Source organism: Neodiprion fabricii, chromosome 5 (genome assembly GCF_021155785.1).
Source record: "Neodiprion fabricii isolate iyNeoFabr1 chromosome 5, iyNeoFabr1.1, whole genome shotgun sequence".
Lineage (NCBI taxonomy): Eukaryota > Metazoa > Arthropoda > Insecta > Hymenoptera > Diprionidae > Neodiprion > Neodiprion fabricii.
Window position 1 is genome coordinate 35,022,458 of NC_060243.1, and position 26,691 is coordinate 35,049,148.

The 26,691-nt window shown below is 40.5% G+C and overlaps 3 protein-coding genes across 13 annotated transcripts in view; 1 reads left to right on the forward strand and 2 right to left on the reverse strand.

Moving 5' to 3' along the window:
- LOC124183618 (E3 ubiquitin-protein ligase Rnf220-like) overlaps positions 1-1,855 on the reverse strand; it is an 81,699-nt gene extending 79,844 nt beyond the window's left edge. For 5 of the 10 annotated variants that reach the window (XR_006871015.1, XM_046572310.1, XM_046572315.1 and 2 more), the window contains exons 1-2: positions 1,649-1,855; positions 755-868 (exon numbers count right to left, since the gene is read on the reverse strand). Coding sequence is in view for 9 of the 10 variants with exons in the window: in XM_046572310.1 (XP_046428266.1) it covers positions 755-868; positions 1,649-1,756 (222 nt within the window). In the remaining variant the exon portion in view is untranslated. The other 5 variants (XM_046572314.1, XM_046572312.1, XM_046572317.1 and 2 more) reach the window with 3 other exon arrangements.
- Positions 1,856-1,938: 83 nt separating this feature from the next.
- Positions 1,939-26,691, forward strand: part of LOC124183617 (metabotropic glutamate receptor 7-like) — a 75,912-nt gene continuing 51,159 nt past the window's right edge. Inside the window, exon 1 of one of the 2 annotated variants that reach the window (XM_046572307.1) lies at positions 1,939-2,327. The gene's annotated coding sequence lies outside the window, so the exon portion shown is untranslated. Of the gene's footprint in view, positions 2,328-8,283; positions 8,406-26,691 lie in introns of those variants that run through there. The other variant, XM_046572305.1, reaches the window with a different exon arrangement.
- On the reverse strand, positions 2,348-5,992 carry LOC124183619 (zinc finger protein 3 homolog). The gene is made up of 3 exons (XM_046572318.1): positions 5,603-5,992; positions 5,320-5,466; positions 2,348-4,520 (listed from the first exon to the last, which is right to left on the reverse strand). Exons 1-3 carry the CDS (start codon positions 5,732-5,734, stop codon positions 2,772-2,774), a joined length of 2,028 nt encoding a protein of 675 aa, XP_046428274.1. The 5' UTR covers positions 5,735-5,992; the 3' UTR covers positions 2,348-2,771.

A 26,691-nucleotide genomic window follows, 5' to 3' on the forward strand; every position in this document is an offset into this window, starting at 1 on the left:
ACGATTTGAGCCGTAAGATATTATCAACGAACATTTCTTGCCTTCTCTGCTCTGACTTTGACTTTGTCTCTATCTATTAGATTTTATTCTACTCTTGATTTTCAATTTTGTTATATGACTTTTCAATACGTCGAGCAATAAACGTATTTAAGTTTCACCAAAGGCAACACTAACGTAATAGTCATGGCACTCTTTTTCACATGCGTTTTTGCAGCTTGGAAAACTATGCGGTGTTATCAAATAATTTCACCGATTTGGTTAGTTATTAACTACGTGAACCTAGCCCTCTCGATGTGAAAACCAGCTATTTTGTCATCAGCAATGGCGTTTAACAAAAAATCCGAACAAATATGTTGTCATCCGATTGAAATGAAAGACTTTCGTTTATATTCAATACGTCTTGCTGGACCGTCGCAACAAGTACGGAAAGAACCGTGCAAATGTGTAAGCTTTGTCGATAGTTTCGTTTTTCACTTATTGTAAAGAGAAAAATCTCGACTACGTTGTATAAAACGATACAAACACACGACCAGAAACTCAGCCAAAACGAATTAACACCAGAAAATGGGCTTAGTTTGGATAAAATCATACACAGAAATTAGCGTAAGAAACATCGTGCAGGATTTAAGTAAATAATGATAGCAGGACCAGTGAGTAGTTGGATTGTTTGGTATTCTTTTTAGTATATCTGTGAGACTAAGCTAAGCACTAGGCTAAGTTAGGCAAGGTAAGCTTTACGGAAAAAACCACTAACTTGTGGGTTGAAGGGTCTTTGCATTCTCGGAGCCTCTGGGAGGCCCCCGCCTTGTGAAAAAACGACCAGAGAAGGTGGTGTGAGATGATTCGGCACGTAAGCAGAGTTGTCCATCTAAAAAATAGGATTCCCCGCTTATTGTCTCAGCCCGAGAAAAGTTTTCGAGAAAGTAGATACCGCGAACGTGAATAAAACGCCTAGACGTACGGAGAATCCGTACAAACGATTCCCGCGCTCCGAGCCGCGGTGAAATTTAATTCAAATTTCGAACGTTACTGATCGCTTCCTACGCGTGACGCAAAACTGTCGGTTACCTGATCGACGACGTTCGACATCCAACTATAAGTAGAAGAATCGAAGCAATTGAATTGAAATCTACGACGTAGGTATAAATGGTATAGAATTAAATATTAAACCAAGTGAAAGGATGTAACGTTCGAAAGGGTGGAAAACTACGTTGTTCAAAATACTGGCCGACAGGAGCGAACGATCGTAAAAATATGGTAAATTATGACGCGCTCAATTTGAAATAGCTTAGCAATAAATAAATCGAAGATGTCACAAGAGTATAACACAGTTGTCACAAGGTGAATAAACAAAGCACACGCGGGAACCGGCGAATAACGTGTCGAGTCGCAGTGGCGCCGCTTTAGAACCGCGCGCGCTTCAGCGTACATAACCTCGAAATTGAGACGCGCTGTCCGGCTACCTTGGCTACGTTGTTATCGGCTGTATCATGAGCCCTCCGCGGGTTGCGAGCCAGGTATGGGATGGGAATGTAGGGTTATGTGTATGTGTGCGTGTGAGAAAGTGCCGGTGGTGGAGGTGGTTGCAGCTACGATGAGCTACCTCGTGGCCATGCCAGTGCAGACTGATTCAAGTAAACGAACTTACCCAGGAGAAACGAAACGGCGGCTCCCTCCTGCCTCCTACGGCCTTTCGCGTGCGGGCTGCGTGCGTGGGCACGACATGGCGGGTGCCCCCACCGACCTCGACACGCATGCGCGACCGACGCACACGCGACAACCATTGGCCTGCAACCTTTTCGCGCACGGAGACGTCCAATTCACAAATCGCCCGAAATCCTCACTCCGCGGTGTGCTCTCTTTTACTTTCCTCACGATGCGTTATCTTCGCCATCCCTCGATGATTGATGATCGCCATCTTCATCTTCGATCAACTGCCAGTTATCGACTAATTAGTCACAGAAACGCGCTTCGTTCAACCCTGTCATACTCGAAAGCCGTAAATTGTAACGCACCTTTGGTTGTCAGATTATTGTTACGGACGAACAATTCGAAACTGCATGGTTTTTGGAATTGCGTCACATTTGTAAAGTTTGACTTACGAAGTTACGACTTGAAAGAACATCAGAGTACGAATTCTAGACACCTATTGTTGAAGAAAACAAAAATTAAGACAAAATATGTGCGACTTGAAGGAAGTGCAGTTCAACGGTAAATGAACGGGGATAGGTGGCACCATCTTGCGGAATGCGCCAGCAGCTTATTCATCTCTGCGGGTTTCTGTTCTGATCCTCGAACTCCACCAAAAGCTAGGCAAGTTACCAACGGTAAGATATTTTTTGGTTTCTTATTTTAAATTATTTATTTTAATTTTATTTGTCATGACATGTATGTACAATAATAGCCGAATTTATTAGAAAAAAGTGCATCGTTAGATATTTTATCCTAATTTGATAACATCAGAATCGAAACTGTGCTAGTACATTGAATCAGGGATAGGTGTTTCTAAGCTTTTACTCAAACTATTACTGCCGCGCGATACAGTTAAACTGTATCACCTCATAACCTTTGAAGTCTATTCGAAGATTTTACCAGCCAATCGTTTGAACAGACACGATGCGCAGTTTGTAAAAATCTTACAAAATTGATGGGATTCGTTGATTAATCTACAAATTGCTGAATGTGCGCAAAAGAACCTGCAATGATTGAACAGAATATGTTTCGGAAACTGACTAAGACCGTGAATGGAATGAGTCTAAAATTCCATTGTTCTATTCTCCATATTGGATCAGTGTAAACAAAGCATCCACATTTTCTTTCTCTGATTCTTCTTGAGTGACCACATGAGTCACATCTTGATTCAGCAGGACTTGCTCAATTAGTATAGTTTCGGTATTCGCCACAGCTTCATCACTCGCGCTAATGTCTTCTCTAGGTTCATGAGAATCCGGAATTTCCACTTTAGTTTGGTTACGTCTTCTTCTCGTCCTTGGTCGATCGCTGTGAATAGCCATGTGTCTCCTCAAGTCATATTTTCCGACAAAACGGGCATTGCAAATTTCACAACCGTATGGTTTACCGCCAGTATGAATCCACATGTGTCTCCTTAGTGCTGCACTGAATGTGAATGCAACTCCGCACACGGTACAAACGTATGGCTTTTCACCCGTATGAAGAAGACTGTGATCTTTTAGCGTAGATCTCTGATTAAATTGTTTTCCGCACACTTCGCACGTGTAACTTCTGGGGTTGGAGTGAATTCTAATATGGTTGAGCAGGTTCCCTTGCTGAGAGAACGTTTTCATGCAAATCTCACATCTGAATGGTTTCTCGCCTGTGTGGACCCGCATATGTACTTCCAGTGTGCGATTATTCAAGAATCTCTTGTTACAGATCTTGCAAGGAAATTTGGGTAAATGAAGACCTTGAGGATCAAGGTGACTGATCAAATGCCGTTTGTAATTGCCTTTGTGATTAAAAACTCTGGAGCATTGACTGCAGGCATAAGGAGATCCGTGAATATGACTTGTGATATGAGTTTCCAGTTCATTCTTCATTTTAAACCTTTGTCCGCACTTTGGGCAACGATGTCGATAAAACTCTGCATGACTAATCATGTGCCTCTTCAGATATCTTCTCAATGCATACGCTTTATGACATATGAAACAAACATAAGGCAACGCGCCTGTGTGCAACTTGATGTGAGACCGAAGTTCCCTCAGATTGTCACAGTCCTTTTCACAAACTGTACAAAAATATGGGCCGCCCGCTGGTACGTGATTATCCACAATATGGGCTAAGGCACCGGTCAATTCGTCATAATTTTGCATGCATAGACTACACTGATAATTCATCCCATTCTCTGCATTCCTAATTTCTTTGATTTTAACTATTGTATCATTCAAACTACCCAAAACATGGTCTTTCGGATCGATAAAGTAGTCGGAATCTTCACCGTCACTTCCTACTACAACATGCGTAGTTGCCTCGCCAGATTTGCACCTGTCATCAGTCTCCGAATCTTCTCCCTCAATAATTTCTCCAGTGTAAAACGTCATTGGCGTTGATGTTGTTCGATAGATTGTTGAATTCTTGTCGCCATTGATCTTGTTTTCAAACCCCCAAGAATCAGACGAGCTTGTGTTTTCTCCGGCGTCGTCAGGATTAAACAGCATGTAACTCAGGGACGCAGAGGGTGATGGAATTACCCCCTCATCGGACATATGAACTAAAGCATATTCAGAAATCTCCGATTTAGAAGCACTTTCTATATCGTTCCTCATTCCCTCCTCACAATCAGCTGCTTCTTCGATTAATCCATCTGTTTGTACCTCTGGTTGAAAGATCCCATGTGGTTCAACCTTTACCAAAAGTTTTTCATTCTCTGTTAATTCATTGTGCCCTCTCAATTCCTGCACATAACCAACATCAATGAATTCCGCTTCATCTGCCGTATTTCGTGTGATATCGACTTGTTCAACCTTGATGAATTCGACTTCGTCTGTCCAAGGTGCCTGAACCTGAACGAAGAAAATATTCTTGAAGGCACAAAAAACAAAGCTGCCGGTATTGAGATTCAATGTCAACATACGAGCCATTGTCACGCATTACTGGTTCATCTATCTATGAATTCAACCAAAATTACTGCAGTTCATGTTGTATATGACTATTGGATAATTCTAAGATTTTGATCAACTAGTTTTTTGGAATAAAATACACTTCAATGAACTAGCAGATTGTTTACTTACTAATCTCATGTTACAGAAGGTTAATATTTAAATGTTCAATTTTGCAAGGTGAAATCAAAGGAGGAAGATATTGTGTTTCATTATCATTTTGCAGTAGAGTGTCAATTATCCGAACTAATTGGGGCCGAGAACCATTCGCATAATTGAAAATTCCGTTAACCGAACAGTGTGAAAAAAAATGTTGATTCGTTCAATGTACATACATACGTATGTATTTGAAACAGATAAACTATCTTCTTATTCAAAACATAGTACTTTTGGTTAACAGTATATAGTGTATAAAATATATGTATTGAAAAACAAGTGTCTGTACTAATATTGATATTTTATAAGTGACAGGTGTATATACATATTTGGTTTACTTCTTTGGAAAAAAGTCCACAATTTTGCTCTGTTTTACAACGGAAGCTCAGCCTGTTATTCGAAAAATCAGGAACTAAATAATCTTTTAGATAATTGACGTTTGGATAATCAACGCTCTACTGTACTTGACTTTTAGAGATTGTTTATCGCCAAGGTGAATGGCACCTAATATTTATATTAAGCCATGAATAGTCAACTTGAGCGATACCTTGTTCGCAGAATAATCTTCCACTTGAAAGATATTGCGTAGTTTTTTATCCGTAGCTTGAACTTGCATTTTGAAATCGTAAAAAGCATCCGTTCGGTATGCACACTTGGCACATAGTTTGGCAGGAAGTCCATCAGATTTGTCTACCTAAAAACAACCATATCATTATGAAGTGGTATATGGAGAGAAAAAGAGACTGGGAGGTATGAGAAACAGAATCGATGATAAGTTAGCAGTAGTGATTGAAAAGAAGAAGGAGCAGTTTGACGAAACAAATCCTAACCTGAATCGAGGCTAACTCAGCTAGTTTGACGGGCAAATTTTTACTCCCCAACTGCCCGTCATACATGGGCATCAAGGCTACATCGGCTCGCATACAAGCGCGACACATATCGAGACTCGTCACCAAACTCATTATTTCCTTCCTCTGATCCAGGTTTTACGCTCGAAACTTTTCATCCACCATTAGTTTTCACGTACAGATCAATGTAAACAAAACACGAATACATAAGCACGACGATTGCAAGCCCCTCTCAAGCACTGTCAAGCTTCTAACCTTCCTGTGAACCCAGCAAAACCTAGCGATGGTGGCACATTTCGCTGGCACGCCTAGTGTAAGCCTGTTATCAGTATTATCACGGTCCTTGACTGTAGATTTTTAAAGACGGTCACTCTAATGCCATTTTGTGTGCTTACGGGACTGCGTGTTGTATGTGTACGACTCCCGCCGATAAAGAAGCTACCGGATCCCTAACACGGCTTCTTATGACCCTAGTCCCATTTACCCGTCGAGTAATCTTCACGAAAATTGAAGTAGGGGTAACCGACTAGGCACTTTGCTTTACATCGACTTTCTAACAACAATCGACACTGAAGGTGCATTCCGATATTGGTTGGCAGCGCTAAGAACTCCCTAGGACAGAAGCAGAGCTACTCACAACTGCTCACAAACTCGGCAGCGTAAAAAAGATAAAAAATTGTTGATCTACAATATTTCATGACAATTTCATACGTAAGGTTATTACAAAATAGAGATTTTCTATGTGAAAACATGTAAATTATTTGAGGAATGAAGTGGAATAGTGCAAGTTTGCGATCATTGTATTCAGTCATTTTGTTCGAAATTCGCCACGTGAGACATAAGGTAAAATAGTGTACGGAACGAAATTCTCAAAGTAACCAGATTCCGTGCACTAGAGTCAAATTTAGTATTTTTCTCGCTCTACGTCGTGATTAGCTGAGCACGTACTAGTGCGGCGGATTCTAATACAGAGCACAGGCGGTAGCACCACCTGTGGAAAAACGTCGAAATGGGTGAAACGTACGTAGTTTGTAACTCTGGCGATTTGCAAGTGTTGGCTGGTAAAAGCAATGACGGTGGAGTTTCAGTCGGTAATGTTGAGTTACTATATTTCTTCGAAGTCTAAGAAAGAAAAGAGGGACATAATTATTTGGAACACGCAGTTCGAGACAGTATATTTCAATGAATCTTTCTGGATATTTTTAAACATATGACAGCGTTGTTCGACTCAGATGCATTATGTGTCATACGTGCATAAAATCAATGCATCGATTTGTGTGATCGAATTAATCTATTTTAATAAGGTATATCCCTCACGGAAAAAACCTTCAACTTGGGTGTCACTTCGTCCCTCCAATTTTCTTCCAATGGGAATTTATCATTATTTATGCGCTGGGGGTACGAATTTAAACCCAATTTAAGCCAGTTGGCACGGCACACGAATATTTGTGTATAAAACTAATATATGAGGTGGTATTTTCATAAGTTGCCTAGCTGGTAATACTTGAAGCTGATTTTGATAATATACAAAGATTGAGGGTGGATTTCGTAAAAATGGTACAAGTTTCAGTATCCTGTGGTAACTATTCGTTGAAAGTCGTGTTCCGATAGTATTACTGCTCGTTTTCGTCGTTCATCGATTACTCACGAAAGAATTAGGGGCATTAAAACTGCGAATAGTGTCAATACTTCTGAACTTGACGAAAAATTAACTGATAATTTGAAACAGTAGTATTACATATATATGCGTCGAAACCAGAAATTGAACTTATGCGAAACTAAAAATTAGGGAAAGATAGGCAAATAATGCACAGCGTGGATGCGCCCTTAATTAACAGTGAAAGTAGCAAAAAGATTGGGGTTGTCACTCCGAACAGAAGTCTCACAAGAAACCAATCCTCTTGTAACCCTTTATTGTCTGATGTTTTTGTGTTGACATGCTAACTGAAACATTACGGTTTTTGTGGTACGAGGGTACGTCGTCTAAAGTTTGATTGAAGCAACGAATGAAAAAATGCTGTAGTACGTATCTAAAGTGCAAAATCCGCAATAACGATCGATTTAAACACTATTGTTTATTTGTAAAAAGAACCGTAATGCGAACGGTGTTGTTACATAGTCAAGGAAAGTTCCCTCGCTCAGACCGATAAGTCAGAATGTGGCAATGAGGGTACGTTACATATTGACGTCACGCGCGTTGAAACGGCCGTGGACGTCCGATTCTTGTGACGTCATTGTCTTTTGCCGCACGAGCCGCCACGGTTTCCGCACTGTGTACTCAGTGGGAGACTATGAGACGCCTTCTCACGATAAGGAGACATACCGCCCTTCAGGTTCTTTGTCGATGAAAGGTTAATTCGAAGTTGGAAGAAGGCTTGTAATTCACTACGGTCGAGGCTGCAAAAACTTGAATGAACCTAGCGAGGGCATTGATTGCTAAGCGTTCGTCCACTTCGCTCAAAAATGCTATGCTGAATGAGCTATGGGAGAATCTGGGTGGCGACTGTCTGGCACTCAAGCGGCGGGTGAAGGCGCAATGGCGATGAGGCAAGGAAGCGAAGAGACCCAGGAAGCGCAAGCGCCTGACGAGGTATAAAAGGTCGGAGGGCTCGCGGGTCGCGCCAGTCAAACCGCGGTACCGGTACCGCGATATCGCCAACACGCGGACATCCCTCCTCCAGCGCGTCGTGATAACGATGCTTTCTGGTTCCTAAATTTAAAAGGCTCGCCCCTCCTGAAGAACGCCATCAGCTAGTTCTCGGCCCCTCGGGCCCACCAAACTTCTGTACGTTCCCCGTTGCACGGTCGATTTTTATTAACAAGTTCATTCGTTGAACCTTTTAGATTGTGTACTATATGTATTTCAGTTTCGCTACGTAGTCTCGCCATCCCCGCATTTTAAGATACATACTCTCGTTCGTGCATGATGTTCGTTTCGTTTTCTACCCTCCCGCGCCGCACTCCGACACAAGTCCTCACCCCCCATGCCGAGTTCTCGCAAAGTCCAATTGTTTTCCGCTGAGGAGCTCTGCAGCAACTTTTCCGTTTTGGCATTATTAAAAAAGTAATCTACTCTCCGGTTGAAAAGTTTCCACTCGTCGTCAATTACAAGAAACTCATGTTGACAGGAAAAAAGGGACCTGAATCAAATCTCTTTGACTTATTGACTTGCATCTCACGAGGATTATTATCGCAAATAAAACGATTTGAAAGAAAGAGAAGTGTGGATGAAAAAAAAAAACAAGATAAAACAACAGCCTTAAAGTGGCGCACGGGAAAGAAAATGATCGGATTACAGTCTGTTTGTGAAGCAATATCTAGAGTGATGCATTAATGAAAGTTCAAATTCTGTTTCGTGACTGTGTCACATAGATCTTGTACAATACAATAGCTCGCATCCTCATAAGCTGTTGAAAAGCAGTCGTGGCTCATGAGAGAAATTTTCGGCTGGCTTATATTCGCGTAATTCTATGGACTGCAACTGAGGATTTGAATTCTTTTGCGACACAAAACAAAGGATACCCGGCAACACAATAGAAGTGAAGTATTACGGTAGCAGACCCATGTAATTGTAACACGGCGTTGCAATGTCATAATTTAAGCAAGCGAACATTCTCGTGACTCGAGAACCACACACGTAAAAGTGGTCCTGTTGGTTGCAATGGGCTTCGTAGAAAGGTGATTCTATTTGCACTTTCAATTAGACTCTCGGACAAAGTGAATTGAAAATTGTGGTCGTTTATAACTCCGATGTCATTCGTCGCAACTGCCTGAATACAAATTTCGCGTCGGCGTTGGCCACCCAACTGGTCGGTTATTATTATCGACAGTGCTTTGGGTGCTTCAGTTACACGTTGGATTTCATAATTCGATTGATTACCATTTATGCCTTGAATGATTGCACCACCCGAGTTTTGAGCATTAAGCGTGATATCCCATTGATTCGGTATTAATTCGCCACGAGTTCGTATACCTGTACTGACTATTCGCATATATTATCATTGCTGAAATATAAGGAACAGTTCAGCAGGTGGCACGCTTTAAGACCCTTATATCAATATTTGCGATATTTCCTACAATTTCCCATAACCCCAAGCTCTTCGTGGAGTTTAATTATACATCTTCGAAATCATACCTACCACCCCCGATCCCTGCAGCGGCTGCGTTCATGCGCCGATCGAAAAACTTTCATTCAAACTTTCCTGATCTTTTCCATCTTTTCCCCGACCCCATACCCTTAAGTAGAGATGTTAGTGGCTCATGTGATGTAGATTTGATAAAATTGATTCAATCCCAAAGTTCTCAGCCGATACAAATTGTTTCACATGATAAAACAGTTACTATAACGCAGCAAAGAACCTTGCATGGCTTTGATAGTTCTTCGTTGTCCAATTTTGTGCTGTTGAAGGAGGGTTCCTTACTCAACAAAGTTAACTAGCGTAAACATATATGTTACATGAAACTACATTTTACATTTAAAGTTGTAGCTTGATACTGTACAAGTTGACAGGTTTTTAAGACAGCCAGGTGATTATTTACGTTGAACAAGGTCGAATGTCTTGGGCTCGAAGTATGTAGTAGATAAGGGATGCTATTCGTAAAGTTCAATTAGTAACGATACTGTCAACAGGTTTTATAACGGCATTACGATGACCTTACTTCGGAACTTTAGCTCTATCCGGCATGAATCTATAAGCCGTACCTAGGAAAGTACCATATTCCGATTCATGCGAAGCCGCGCCTGTCACGTATAAGTGAAGGATTACCTGCCTGCGTTGTAGGCATCGAAAATTCATTTCTCGTCGACCTCCAACACCTGGAAAGATCCTTTTCAACTTTTTACACTCATGAGACTCGGTTTCATCTGAATAATCAATACCGTTTTTCTCGGAAAATGGATACTCATCAATCTTGATCACAGGCTGACGACATATAGATTCAACGTTCGCCGGTGGCCCGAAGCTTCAAATTTCTAACATTTCGCATTTGCATAAACCAAATCGGTGAAACATTGAACTGTCAATGGAGGGCCGAGGCTGTGATGTGCAGCTCCTCGTTTTGAACACTCGATTGCTTTGGCAGTTTGTTGGAATCCGTGCTGTAAAATATCCGCACGTTAGCCTCTCGCCATTGACGAAATAGGGCATTCGAGGTAATTAGTTGTCAATGAGTCGTCACTCGTCGCGAACTACGAGGCAAGTTAAGCTCGCAAAATCAGCCCAGCTGATCGATAAAACGATTCCCGCACATGCATGAGGCGTTGAAAATAGCTGCATGCATTGATAGGCCGTCACATCGTCAAAACGCAATTGCGAAAACTTGACGGAAAAATTTCAGCGAGTACAGAACCTCTCTCATTCTGTACTTTTATAGAATGGAAGTCATCGACCATCCGCTTAACATCACTGCGAAGCGACAATACCAACGCAAAGGCACAATCAGTCGAGTTTCGAGCGGATTTCTTCGGTGGCAAACAAGCCCATAAATACAGCTGTTGTACTTTCTCGTAAATATTGTTCCAGTCACGTCCGACTTAACACCCAGAAGATATTCTGCTGCGATCCGAAACCCCCATGTGCTTCCATCCAAATACGTGACTTCGGTTTCCCGCACACTCCACTGGCATACTTGTATATGTATACACCGAAGAATCGTCGTGCACATACCAAAATCCGGTCAGACTCGGCCTGTGGCAGAAACTCTTATTTCACCTATCTCAATGGTTGGTTAAGCTTTGATGAATTCTTTTCTTTTACTTATGTAACACGGACGACCGGTCGCAAGCTGGCCATTAGGTCTCATGTAGGTATGTATTTGTCGTTTCCTGTCGGATCAACATCGACAGTCGATTGGATTAGGGATCAAAGGAAGTATAAAGAACACAGATCTACAACGAGATCCGCTTTCAAAAAATAAAATATTATAGATATGAATCTTTTAACGTGCCGAATCTATATCTGCTTTTCATTTTTTGCTATCACGTATATATTACACTAGCAGCCCATCCCGGCTTCGCACGGGCATATAATAATATAATAAAAGAAAATACACAATGTTTACAGTGAGTTTCTAAAAAAATAACATTTATATTATTACATAATATTATTATATGCCCGTGCGAAGCCGGGATGGGCTGCTAGTTTTTAATAAAAGGACGCTTATTGTGACGTAACTATAAAAGATAGAGACATGCTGTCGCGACAATTTTTACAAATAGTGATGTGTCCTGAAAAATTGCAATACATCATTTTGTTCTATCATTAATAGTTTTCGCGGCGCACGCGATTGAAGGAAGTTTTTTGTTTATTTTTTTACAACTTGGGTTATATTATTCAAGTTTTAGTAAGCATCCCTAATTTTTTTGAAAATGAAATATAGCCTATGTCACTCGGGAATAGTGTAGCTTGCCAACGGTGAAAGAATTTTTTTAATCGGTCCAGTAGTTTCGGAGCCTATTCATTTCAAACAAACAAACAAACAAACAAACAAAAAATCAAATCTTTCCTCTTTATAGTATTAGTATAGATAGATATAGATAAATAATTTGTTTGGTTTTTTTTCGAATTTCATAATTTGTTGTGTTTTATTTTTACGTTTACACTACTTTAATTTATTTAAACAGTATCCGTACATACAAAACCAGTTCGAATTCATAGGAAGAGAATTTAAAGGAGAAATTAGAAGGAAGAAATTAAAAGGAGATGTGAATCGCCGTGAAACTCTAATCCATGATGTGAAACGAAAGAAAACTAAAGAATAACGAACTATACTAGCAAATAGATGTTATAACGATTTCAATGTTTCGACTTTCTAACTTGATAACTATTTTTTTTATATATATTGTTGCTATCATGTTTGATTATAATTTCTAAGCAAAGGTGGCGTTTTATTAAAAAAAAAAAAATAAATGAAAAGTATACGTGGTACATATTATTTATTATTATATTTCGATTCAAGAGCATCAAGTCTATTATAATTACACATAGTAATAAAAAGGAGAGAAAAGTTTATTTTGATAATTCACCTGTAACGCAAGACGTTACTGAGAAAACTCAGCGTGATAAGAGCATCCTTCTCAACTTGACAAGTTACGGTTCATTTGAATATTAGGCTTTTTCATGTTCCACGAAAATACCGCCGCTGTGAAGGGAACCACCCCGCGCTCAGTCGATGCAAAATTGTGAATTAAAGATGTGTCAGAAGTATGAGACACGGAAGACAAATTTACGTGTCACTTTCGCTGAGTGAATACAGACATCATCGCGCCGCAGGGGTTCAAGTGGGTAGGTCAGCGCAAAACACTACTCCGACATCGGTATTTATAAGGTTGGTTAGACTGCAAACAACTTCGAGGACACAGGATAGTGAATACTGGTCTTTTTCATCATGCTCACGATGTGAGAAAATCTGATTTCGTAGCACATGATTGCGAGACTGCACTGTATTGTGCACCGTGAATTCACTTCCATAACCCCACGACACGGAATCAATCGTTGAAAGACAGTGCCGACTTCAGACGTTTCGCTGTCCTAGGCAAAGTCCGCTGTAGCCGCCCCTACTGGTCACAATCAGTCTCTAAGATCTTAACACGAAAGCCAAACAGTTGAGATTTTCAAAGGATGTGGAAAATGATAATAATTTACATCCTTTAATCAATACGACATGTATTGGGTTTGATAACTTAACATAAAACATCAAATATGGTGAAATAAAAGAGGATTTTTCTTTCTCTTAACCCCTAATGCTTACGTCTTCCACTATCGACACTTTGATGAAGCAAAATTATTGATCAAATCGTTTTATGACAGTGAGTCCATTATTTCGTCGTCTTCTCGACATTACTGAAAGTCCAGAGAGACAATTATTACCCATCGATGACCGCAGGTAGTTTTTTATTAATTTTAATTTGGAAAAAGATCTTCCTGCCGATGCTATTGTGACTGGTAAAGTAAGAAATATGCACAAAGCTATGAAAACATTTGAATAACCGGTAGCCATACCATTTTTGTGTATGTAATTTAGCACGTCGAATGGTGAAACGATCGATCCTAAGTCTAAATTTTGTAGCAAGACAAACTAGGCTCGTCACTCATGTTGATACCATCGATGTCGCAGTCGCCTTGGTAACTCAGTATGATTCGTAAGTCTTTACAATACTTCAACGCTGTTTCTCTACCAATTTCTTTCATTTTTTGAAAATCATATAGGAAGCCGAAGTAATTAGTAAATAGATATGGTTGGTCCAAAGCCTTAATCCAGTGTCGTATCAATTGTAACGTTTTTATCCAACTGTTGACCGAGTTCCACCCATTCTTGATGCTTTATCAAATGTTTCCTGCTAGTATTGTGCTGAAAAAGAACCCTTGATAAATTTTTCCAATCCAAAAACTAGACTACTATCCGAATTGTTAAATAATTTACAACAAAAAGAAATTATCGAGTGATCTTTTTTAGACTAAACCAGCCAATTGCGATTGAGTTGCTCATCGTTTGGTAGAGGCCGCTTGTAATTTGACACCGTGAAACCCCTACAAAAACTCATTTTTTCGGAAATACGAAATCTCTGACTTGAACTGGACCTTTCTCAATGATGCGCTGACGAATGTCGTGCGTAATAATATTAGGCCAAACGGCAGAGTCGTCATCAATTAACTTGAGATCCACATTTTGTTGTTGATCACTCTCATTAACATCGCCTTCTTCTTCTACATAATTCAGTTCAATATTACTGGCAGCAGCAAACTCTTCAAGGCTTTGATTTAACCTAGTTTTTTGTTTATTTTCAACTGGTTCTGCTGAACCTACGTCACTTGTTCCGTCTACTTTTAATAACTTTGAGAATTCTATGTCATCCATAGACGTCTCGTAATCAATTTCTATTTGATTGGGATTGCAGGGCTTCAAACAATTTTCCAGGGAACCCGATAGTTTTTTTATCAACCTTCACCTTTGTTCTTTCATCGACTGTACAAATCAACTGGTTGGCAGTTTAGTGAATCGAAAACATAACGATAGGCCAGGGGCCGCCCCGAAGATATTGCGCCCTGAGGCGATCGCCACACTTGCCTACTGTCTGAAGCCGGCCCTGAATAGTGGACGCGAAATCGATCGCAGAGTTTGAAGATTCCGAAAAACTAGAAGCGAAAATCCAGTTCTAAATTGCGCATGATCGAAGCTATAAATCTGGGCAGTTTTTTCACCTGGGTTGTCAAGATCCCCCCACCTGACTAATTTCGCAGACCCGTTTCTCCAGGGGGACCTTGAAGTGAGTCGCACATTGCCTAACCTCCCAAAATCGATGAAAAAATTCCATTAGACCAGCCGTCCCCTGTTCCTGTCGCATCTGTGAAGCTCTGGATAAAGACCAAAGTGGGGCATCCTCACTGATGTACCACCCTGACAAGGACGAATGGATGAAACTTTGATTGGTTACTCGGAGTTGATGATATCCAACCGAACTAACCTCGTGCCACCAAAGTTGCCGATACAATCTCGTTCCTGGAGTCTTTTATAAGTAAGATTTTCGCAATATTCAGGTGTCCTTGCCTTCACATTTGCTCAGAGGTACACGATATCTGCAACTCTTAGCCCTCGATACGTAATACATCGACGGAATGTCAACATGTTACTTCTGCTCGAAGAATCTTACAACATTACGCAATGAAAAAGTTTAACGATTATAAGGTGACTGGGAACATATTTCCATGCTGCCTCAATAAATCTACGTTATACCTTAAATTCCAAAAATAGGTACGACTAAAATTCGGTGGTCACTCTATACACTCGTATTTTCACATTCCCGCACAGCACCGTAATCCAATCGTAAGGTTCGTCGGTCTCCTCAAGGCTTGGAGTTTGTCGTAGTAGCGTCATCATTGCGATCAAATGCTTACCGAAGGTCGACGTTGAATTATCTTGCGGTCAAAACTTTCGACGATATAAATTAAATTAGCTTTGGCGTTAATCCACTCAAGTGTACCCAATTCCTGCAGGCATGTCGTCAGCGAAGAGATGCAGCTGATTTCATTCCAGACATTGTTCTGATCAATTTTTCCCAATCTTCTACAGAGTCCTAACTTCACTTGATCAACGACAATCATGAGGCCCTGAAATCGCAAATTATAGCCGCATAGAAATAAAACAAGCGGCTTTAGCTTGGCCGTGAGCCAGCCCTCGACCTGCCCGTTTTCACACTGCAGGTTCCAATTTCACAGAAAAAGTAAATATTAATATCCAATTCGAATTTCAAACTGCAAATTCAGAATCGTGTTTAACGATTATATGAAATTAATCGAAGATATTATATGAAAATATGACCATTATTTATATTTTCCCGCCATTACAAATTTTGGAATTCTAATCTTGGGTTCGTTATTGGTGACCCAAAAAACCTCCGAATGCTGATTTCTACTAAAAACCGTATATATAAAAAAAAATTCCACCATATTGGATTTGCCATTTTGGATTTTGCAAATCTAACCTCAGATTCATGATCGACGACCCAAAACATCTTACATCAGTACCAATTTTCATTCGAATCCATTCATCCGTGCTCAATGTATTACAATTTCTCATACATACGTACATACGTACACATAGACGTCTATCCGAAAATGGTCGAAAGTGATTTTCTAGATCTCGAAACTTCAAAATCTAGTGAAAACTCAACTTTTTATTTTCTGAGTGATCACAATAACTTCCTTTTTTCTCTGAAAACAGAGACATGGGAAATTAAATAACCGTTCATTTTCGAAAGGGATCATAACTCTATAATATAGCGATGCCATCACATTCCACTACGACGTCATCCCGGGTTAACCGTTATGAGCCATTTGCTTTATTACCCTCAAAATTGATGGATTTCATAATTCCACCCAATTCCCATCATCCCGGGAATCGGGATCTCTGTTTGTCCCACTCTGCTGAATATAGCCCATTTTAAAATGGATGAACGAAACGTATGAAAAAATATATCAGCACTTTCAGAGAGTACTAACGGTATATTGTATAACTCGGTCTTTTCGGGCCGAATTTAAGCTTGCAATATGAGTTGTAGGTGAGCCGAAGACAGGTATTGCAAATACGCGAGGCGAAAAAACCGTTACCTCCTTTTTGCACACAATTCATTGCATAACAAAAATGTGTTACACGTTCTTTCACCAAGCACGAAACTGAGGTTAGTGTAACGTAATATCAGATTTGTTCGCAACAGCGCATGCGCGTGGTGCAGAAAAGACCCTTTTTAACTCCTAGGACTTAAAAGTGGTCTTTTCGGTATTTCGCGCATACGCATTCGCAGACTCACTCGACCGTCATAGAAACGGGTACTTTGTGTACGGAAAACACGCATGGAAAAACTCGTGAATTATGCTCGCGTTGTATAAAATATATTTTTCGTAACACTCGCAACGAAAAACCTCTTTAGCGCTCCATCCTTAAGCCATACAGGCAGGCGAAAATATAGCCCTTCGTTAACACCGTGCGAGGATATTTTTCGATAGCACACCAGAGAAGCCCCTCCATTATACGAGTGTGACAAAAAATTACATGCCTGTCAAATGTTGAAATGGGTGTAACTCGTGTGACGGAGCTGCACTCGCCCTATGGCTCATGCGGCAGTTACACTCGTTCTGCGCGAATCGTCACTAGGGGTTCTTGTACAGAAAAATACCATTAGCTGTTTATTACGTCTCCCTGGATTCCATGAGCAGGGGAATTTTTTTCGCGAGATCCCCGCTTCTTTTCCGTCGGTTTGTCTAATGCCAAGCCTCTTTCATCTTTGCTTTCTTGCGCGATGCTAAAGAGGCCATGCTTTTCAACAAGGCGTGGCAGCACAGTTGAGATTTCTTCCAGAGATTCTACTAAAAAAAATGTGTACTCAAATTTGTTGAGTACCTATAACCAAAAAATGTCAAAATTTCTAAACAGAAGTTCAGCTGGTCTGTCTATCGAAAAACGATCATATGCATGTGCGACCATTTACAACATAAATTTAAACATTTGGGGAACGAAACTGCGTCCGTCCGTTGGCAATAAAATCAAGATTCTGTCATAATCAGAAATATTTCATGCTTTAGGTAATACAATTTCCTTGTCGGCCAGCTTCGGAAGACGTCAATTTAATGAGAAAACTTTTCATCTCGCTTGTCTTGCGGCAACCATCATCTTCCGGAGACAGCTGCTTTCTGCTGTACAGCAGGATCGGAGAAGGGATTAATTGCTCCTTGGGGATGATTCACTTTTTGCAGAAGGTTGAAATTGAGGGTGGCGGGTTTGGGGGGCTGAATCCATCTCGTCAATTTGGCGACACGTTCGCAATAGATTGATGTTCAATAATCGATTCATTAGTGCAGACTCAAGAGAAGGGCGAGGTGAGGAGAGCCAAAAGGAGAGAAGAGGAGAGGAAAGAGAAACTGACTGGTCCCAAAGCTCACCGTTCTAGCATGAAACGTCTCCCGTCTATGATAACGTAGTGTGACCTAGTGAAAAGTCTTCGTAACGCTGTAACCGTTTCACCCTGTTCCGTCCATTCCGGTGCGTTTAAATCGCAATTCACGCTGAGGCCCTTATTCTGTAACTCTTACGACCCATCGCGCATGAACCAATCAGGAACCAGCTGTAGGCGGAATGTGGATATTCTGTACAGATTGTCTTTCCCGCTTTCTATATCGTTGACCAAAGAGAACCCTTTTTACACATCGTTAGGCTAGCCAAGGGTTGTCTATCGATTTCGCTCTGGAGTTCGGTCAAGCTGGAGCTGAATGTGAAATTCGGTAGCAAATAAGTTTAGTTTACACACCCGGGTATAAAGGCACCGAACAAATGTGTTTCAATATTGATCCTTCTACAACTGCAACTGGTTTTCTACCAAAGTACAAACACACACTTTTTGCCAATCATTCATTATGCCTATCCGTTCGCTGGACATGTTGTTTCACTTTTGTTTGTAAAAATTTTCGCTTGCATTAATCGTTCACTGTAAAATACATTTAACGTTTGTCAGCGTTTAAAATTGAATCCACGATCCCTCGAGGGCTGCATTTGATTTCACTAGAAGTTCAAAAAATTTTAAAACAAAGTATACTCTGCTTATTCTCGAAGAATATAGGTGTTTCCATTGACTAACGGTTTCGTTGTGATACAATAAGGTACGTGAATGGATATATTGAGATGATGCTGGATGTTGTACAAGATAGTAGTACAATTGAATAAACGGTATGCCTTTGGTTAGCTCTTTTTATCAACCCTTAATCATTGGTCCATTTCGATTTCCACATCAGCTAGCAACAGAAAATATGGGGAAAGAAAATGATTCTGGAAGGATGAGCTTCGTGGCTATAAGAATTTCTTGGATGTTCACGTGTTCACAGAACTGTGAAAAGTTATGCCATAGTCAGCTTTACGGACGTTTATCGATACCAACATTTCCAGTCTTATCGTCATTGTATTATCTTTGCTGCAAGTTTGCCCGTGAGCAGATCGTCTGATTCTAATCGTATTCTTCTTTATCTTAGTACAAGTACGAAGAGAATCGGTTTATCGATCCACCAGAAACTTGTGCAAAGGACCCCGTATAATTCATACCTCCAGCCAAAATCCAACTAATTATTCCTCCTCACGAAAATCTCTTAAGGGTTAAGAAGAATTTGTTTTCAAGTGGGTTTTGAAATTTTTTTCTCCTATGAGGCTGTAATATACGCTGAATTGCAAAAAATGTCAAGACATGCTGCCAAACTGCCGATACGATAGTGCTTCTACAATAAGTGCGAAATGTGTTTAGCTGATGCAATCTAGCCAGTCAATGTTAGAAACGAATAAAACCGTCTCCTTCACGTCACTTTACGAAGATTGCCAACGGTCTGGTCGATCCTGATATGACTCGAATCTGTAGCCGCGAAATGGAATCCAGTACCCGAAAGCCCCAAGAGTGCAATGAAAACGTTTCGATATTGAGAAACACGATGATTGGCTAAGGCTCGCTGAAAACAGATCTGGAACACCGCGTTGTCAAATCAATTGGCTAGTTTGGTATTATTTAGTAGTGGCGTACATTAATTAGTAACCTTAAGATAGACCAGTAGTCTGAAATTTATAGTACTACTGTGATAAACAATATTCTATTTTAGTATCCATTTTACCTAACCAAAACAACCGGGAAATATGCGGAAAAACAATTTCCTATATCTCAATGACCAGCTGTACTGGATTAAATCAATAACTTGCGGACAAAAAAAGAAAATAGATCGCCGGGGAGTGAGCATAAATTGCTCAAACGTGGTAAACAAAATTGAAACAGTGTTACGTCACTTTTACACTGAAAGTCTGTACATGAATTGGAATTGTATGTCAATCAAGCAAGTAATTAATCCTTCGAATAGAAGGTGGAAAAGCACTCGGAAAAATATCGAGATACACGCTGCCATGCCGTGACAGAATTGAGTGAATCGGTTTTTACCCTGGAAAAAAATGGATCGCAGCTAAAAGTAATTTTTCACATCAATCGTGGTAGCTGCTGAATGAAATTCCAATTTTCAGCTGCATCTAGTTCAGGGGACTAGAAGAGTATTCACTTCCTGTTACAAACCCTCAGGCGGTCTACAACAAAACTAAAGTTTTCAAATTATCTCTATCGTTTAGCCAATCAGAACCATTCTTCCATTGACAAGCGCGAAGGTCAAAGGTCAAATCCACAGCGTGACTCTGGTAGGTCCTTTAGTTATTGCAGCGTCGCTGTAGCATGGTGTCCCGTCGTCCTGGAAATGTCCTTGAATCTTGCTTGTCCATCAAAAGTCCTAGAAACTATCCTTGAATTTTTATTGTGTCCTGTCAATATTCTATTTCTGATGTCCTTGAATAACCTGAAAATGTCCTTGAATTTGTTACGGATTTTTTACTGGACACCATGCGAAGGCATGTTTTCTCGGAAATATACATGTTACAGCACGTACATTTATTATGACTTTGAGGCTGGATTCGAATCCGAAGTTTTTCAAATATTTGTGCAAGTTTCCTTGAGGTTCGGACCTGACTCTCCGGGTCAAGCCGTGACATCGATAAAGTATGGCATGCAGTCGAAAGAGACTCCACGTCCCGTGATGGTTTAGTGCGGAAAAAAGGACAAACTATCTCCTCCTCGAAGTGTCCTGGGAACTACGGCGCTAACTTGTCTGAATTTATATACTCCATTCCTTCTTTTTGCTGTTTTTCTTTATTCAACCTTCACCACGTGAGATAGAGCGTCGTTGCAATGGGGCTGCTTTATCACTGCACTGTGGGGTAAAAAACGTTTTTACGATGATGCGTATTGCTCAGGCACACTACTGTCGTCTTTCTTCCGTCTCCGTGCCGTTGCTGATTCGAAAAAGACTACATCAAATTCGTGAAAATCGATGGTAATCTGTGAACTAAAGTGTGTACACTAGTATGGTCCTTGTATAGAGTTAGAAAAAAATTTCATGACGAAGCCTGTCAAATCGCTTCCAGATGGAGAACAAAAAAAATTCGCTACTTTTCCAGATTCTCATTTCATTCCCACTCTCCCTATTTCAGCGGGAAGTTACGAATTATGCAAAAATATTCTCATTTGCTATATCTTGTACTTTATTTTGTTTTAAGGTTATAAAATGAAATAAAAATCTGAAAAAATTGGAGGATTTTTTAATTTTACCATTTGGAACTGATTTGACAGGTTCCACCATGAAGTTTCTTTCAACCTCATATAAGGACTACCGTAATGTACAAATGGGAACTGGTAAATTCATCCAACTCTGTTCCCATTGAAGATATCTTAACTTATTGGTTCTTGTAATGAAATTTATTTTTCTAAAACTGACTCCACACGCTTTGTGGACTGAAAAAAATATTAGATTGTGTACCAAGGAGGCAGAGTAGGTCTTATTACGTCGGATATTGCAAGTACGCGAGGTGAAAAAGACTTTGCCTTCATGTTGCACGCGATACCGGCTTTATGTAACAAAAGTGTGGTATGCTAGTTTCTTTTTTATAGCGGAGTACGAAAAAGAGCAATCAATATCAGGATGTAAAAGTGCACTTTTACGTACTCCGTGGCTCTTTTTTTTTGTATTGTCGCTAAAACAATCACCTTTACGTACGGAACCCCGTCAAAAAAATACACGTAAACCTCACTGTGTTAAATAAATAATAGTCTTGCATCGTGAAAACATCTTTTTTTCTCCATCACGAAAAAAAAATATCATTTCAGTTGGAACAATCTTTCACCGTGAGAAATGATAGCTAGGAGATACTTCGTGTACTTAAATCTGTTTCTGTTGAGGTCGCATCCCGGATTCGTTAATAAGTTCGTAGGAGAAATGAGACAAAAGTTATGTGACGAAAAACTGAAGAAGATGATTAGGGACGATATACTCAATATTTCGTAGAATTATCTTAACGCGTCTTTGGTACGGCCCTCGTTCACCAGTTTGTTTCCCACGGACATCCTGCTGGTAATCGTTGCACCGCTTCAACGTTAACCACCGAAAGAGGGAGAGAGAAAAAGAGAGTGTGTGTGTGTGAGGGAGATAGGGAGAGTATTCGTACCCTCGTTTGCAGGAATCGCCCTTTGTTGTAATCTAGTTAGACGCTTGCCGTTAGTTACGCCGGCGATGAATAGCAGAGGGAAATATTTTGCGGATCCGTTTGTGTTCTATCACGACGTGCGTGTTTATTGCGTAACTGCAGGATAGAGCAAATTCATCTATTGTACACTAAATGACTCATATGGACCATCGATGAATTTATATGGATGAATCTGCTCTATCGTAGAGCCCGGGCTATAGGGCCCGGATTGATTTGTAAATGTATATTTTTTATTTAAATCATTTTCATTCCTTATTTGGTTCTCTGAATAGAGTATGATGTTTGAAGCCAGTAAATGCAGTTTTTATTTTCCGTTGTTTTTGTTTCCATGCTTTAGTTTTTCAACTCTATATCATATGTAGGGAAGAAGCGGTCAAAATGGGCCCCCTGTACAATCAAATGGAATTTCAACAAATTTCAATAACGCTTGAAATGTATTTTTATGCCATAGACGAAAAACATGGCGTTGTCGAAGTCGGTCTAACGTTATTCATCCCTTAAGCGGGCCCATTTTTTACGCCTCTCTGAATTTTGAATACATATTTACCCAGGCCCTACGTACGGGGTTGGCGTAGACTTGCACCTACCTACCTACTATCACCTGTCTGCTAATAAGTGTTGACTGAGTTATCGACGGGCCCACCACTACGTTGACCTGTAAGGTCGTCGCTTCGTCGAGTGCCACGGCAAACGGTGGAGGACGCAGCGTTCTAGTACTACAGCGAAAACCAATTAGCGGATTCGCCCAAGGTGTGCTGTTCACCGGTCCGTATATACGTATACGTATACCGTGTAGCGTCTGTTTAAGCTCTACCAAGAATTTCGGGCCGTAGACTCGTTCGCGAAATGTGCCTTCCGATTTTGTCGAGCATCGCGCTTTCGTGGTATTTCGATCCTCGCTTACGATCAGAAATACGAGTCTCTGACCCGCAGCTCGTCAGGGTTGTTATTTATAACGTCAGGTGCTCGTCCTTGCGACCTAATAGTCCACCTGTCCGTTCGCGCTGATGCTTTATCAATCCTTCCTTGCAAGGTTGCAGTCGAGGAAAGCAGCGTGAAACGCACGAGCAGCCATCGTTTACGCATCGGATGACGTACTTTATTTCTCATATATCTCTCGTTTATAGTTAAAAGCGGTAGCTGCTTCACCGTTGCAGAGGTAACCAAGTTTGTTATATATGCACCTACCTCTCGTCCGCTGCTTACATGCGCCATGCCGCCATTTTGTTTTCAATTTCAATGAAAAAATTCTAACATGGTCTTGAAACTATAAGTAATAAATCCCACAAACTACAATTGCTCCAAGTGCTTTCACGTTCTTCAAAATAAAAAAAATCGTAAAAATAGGTATGATTTTACACCCTCCATGCTGTACCCCCCACCCTCCTTCCCCTTAATACCCAAAGCATAGTTCCGATTTCTTGATAACTAACGAGGAGAAGATGATTCCTGGAGGTTCATGACAACTGGGGTTGTCACACACATCGTGTGAGTATTAACGAGATTCAAAAGGTGCAGACAGGGCAGTGAAAACCCGGCTGGTAACTGGCTGACATCTACTTATTGTTAGTCAAACTTTGGATAAACAAACTTTTCCACACACCCATTTCAAACCAGCATTAGCCACCGACGAGCTTAACAAAGATTAAACTTCGGACTCGCAGGGACGGTATGACCTTTGTCCTGCATGCTCCAGCAGCATGGACTACAAAATGGGGCAGTTTCACGGTGGCAGGATAGGAACTGGTTATACGAACGTGCGAAGCGAGAAGTATCGCTCTGTCGAGTGGTCTGAGAAATGAAAATACACACTCGAATCAATTTACTCGTGGAATGAAGTGACAAGCATCCTCTTGCGTCAAGGGACGTCCGACATTTAACCAAATATTATTCGAAGCGAGATAGCTTCGAGCTGTATCGATTAATACGTTCAACGCGGCGGCACACGTGCCTATAATACACACTGTAAGCTGCCTATAGCGGCGGCTAGCGCAATTTGCTGCGAACATTCTACGACTGGGACAGAACACCGCGGTAAGAAGAAAGCGAGACGAAACTTTTCAGATCTCGTTTTTGCGTGGTCGCACTCCAGCTTTCAGTATCGGCCTTGTCCTGCGATTGCAACTGACAAGAAAGGTATCCCAGGTCGATCTCGCCAATTTGATTTCTTTTCTAATATGTCATAGTAGGCGAAAAACTAAGTGACACGTATTTTTTTTTATCTACCATCACCACCTTAAGAGGGTAAAACCACCCTCCAAAGTAAGGCATGTCGAGGGGCGATTTGGCAGTTTCACTCACAAGAACATGATATTTTTTAACCAATCTTACTGGAAAAGTTTTCTCATAACAAGAAATAAAAAATGTTATTTTATCATTGAAAAAAAAAGCCGCTAAATCGCCCCTTGAGGTGCCTTACTTTGGAGGGTGGCTTCAACTCCTTAAAGTCTTTAGTGGCTGATAAGAAAAAAATACGTGTCACTTAGTTTTTCGTCTACTATGACACATTAAAAAAGAAATTAAGTCGAAGAGATCGACTTGGGATACCTTTTTTGTGGGGAAAAAAATACACCGTATCTGTAATTCTGTATATTTGTCTACGGAATAAATTTGACACCCTCGACGGTATGGAGTTCAAGTATCCAACATCGCGTAACGTTATTCAAGGGAGTCTTTCAATGGCACAGGAAAATGTTTCAAAGACCTATCCTCTCCTCGCAGAGACGATGGCACGTACCGTACAGTAATCGACGTACCTGCATTGTTCAAATGCCTTAACGGAGAATGGACTGATTTTAAAGTTTTCTTGTTGTAAGAGATTCCTCGAACCGTAGTTGTTTTCAATTACAAATTCTTACATCTTTCGTTCATAAAAATGAACAGTTTTCTTGAACGGTGATTAGCGAGGTACCTTGAAGCTAAAGATCTTTGCGGAAGACAACTTTCTCTCTCATGCATTACACTGAATAGAAATGAGCATCCGGATGATTCAAATTGGAAATAACAACCGTCACAGCAAACCTCTGCATCATCCACAGACCGCCACGTAATTTCATATAATGCTGAAATAATGTATTCAATCTGATTGACAGAGACGTGAATGGAAAAGTTTTTGTTTGCAGCTGTAAATTTTCTTCGAGCATACAGAGATTCGAAATTTTATTATCACCGGTAAACATTGCTTCAATTTATTCCACTCCAAAGGCAGGAAATTAACGCAGCTGGGGTAAATATTCTGCCACCACGGTTGAATGCGTTCACTTTTAGTTGAACGAGAAAAAATAATATCCACACTTCCAACATTCAGAGGTACTGCAGAGTGTAAGTATCGATAATATCAAGGCAAAGCTTCAATAAGTTTTTTCATAGGTGTGACTGAACCGTATCTCGAGAAAATGAAACAAAGCAATTTTTTCAACGTTAAAACTAATGGACCGCGCAAAGAAGGGGGGAGAAAAAAGCGAGAATCCTCCAGACTGGCACCTCGACTCATCATCAGCGGTGATACACCAGATCGATACAACCAAACATAATGAAGTTCTCAAGTAGAATGGTAAAATCGATTTGCCGGTTATCTTGAACTTGAGTGAATCAAGATTAATATTTACGACCGATCAGAAAGCTGGAATCAGCTCCGAAGCAGTTGATCTATGCGGTATAACGCTTTTGTGTAAAACGGATCACACGCATATACCTGTGGCTAATTTTGCGGAGTGATAATAGAATTGTTATTATATGCTTATCCATTGTTTCTGCGTTTGCCAAGTGCCATTGCACCTTAAACAGACTGCCTTGGTCTTGAGGGAATCGTTCTTTAGTCGCAAGCTTCAACTATCCAAATTCATTGTAGTAGCAAAATGTGTGCGATATATTATCTTTGTACATTAGGGTGGTCCATGACAAGGTCATTTTTGAATTTCGACTGTCATAACCCCCAAATCGGCTCCAAATAGTTCAAAAATAATTCGTCTTGATTGCCCGGTATGATGATGTAAATTTTTTCCGCAGATATTAGCACTAATGCTCACCAAAACCTCCCGGTTACAGATTTCTGTGAGCCATATTACTCTTACAATAAAATATATGCTGAGAATGTGTTCGAAACGCGTCCATTTTAAATGGGGAAATAAATCCTGCTGGCGGGAGGGGTTAGATTTAAGGTAAAAATCTGAAAAACTAAGGAATTATTTTTGAATTATTTGAAGCTGATTTGTGGGACTGGACGGTCGAAATTCAATTATGACCTTTTTATGGATCATCCTAGTGTACATTGCAGATGTAGAAGATCATAGGAGAAGGATAACGAAGGTTTAAAAAAATTCTGGCGTCACAATAGGTCAGGTCAAAGTCAAAGCAGTACAATTTCTCAGCGCTCATTCCGCGCAGGTGGTTCTAGAGCAGATAATTAGTTCGCAAAGCAGTTAACTTCGCACCTCTAGGTCTTGCTTTAGGTCATAACAAGGTCTGTTTAC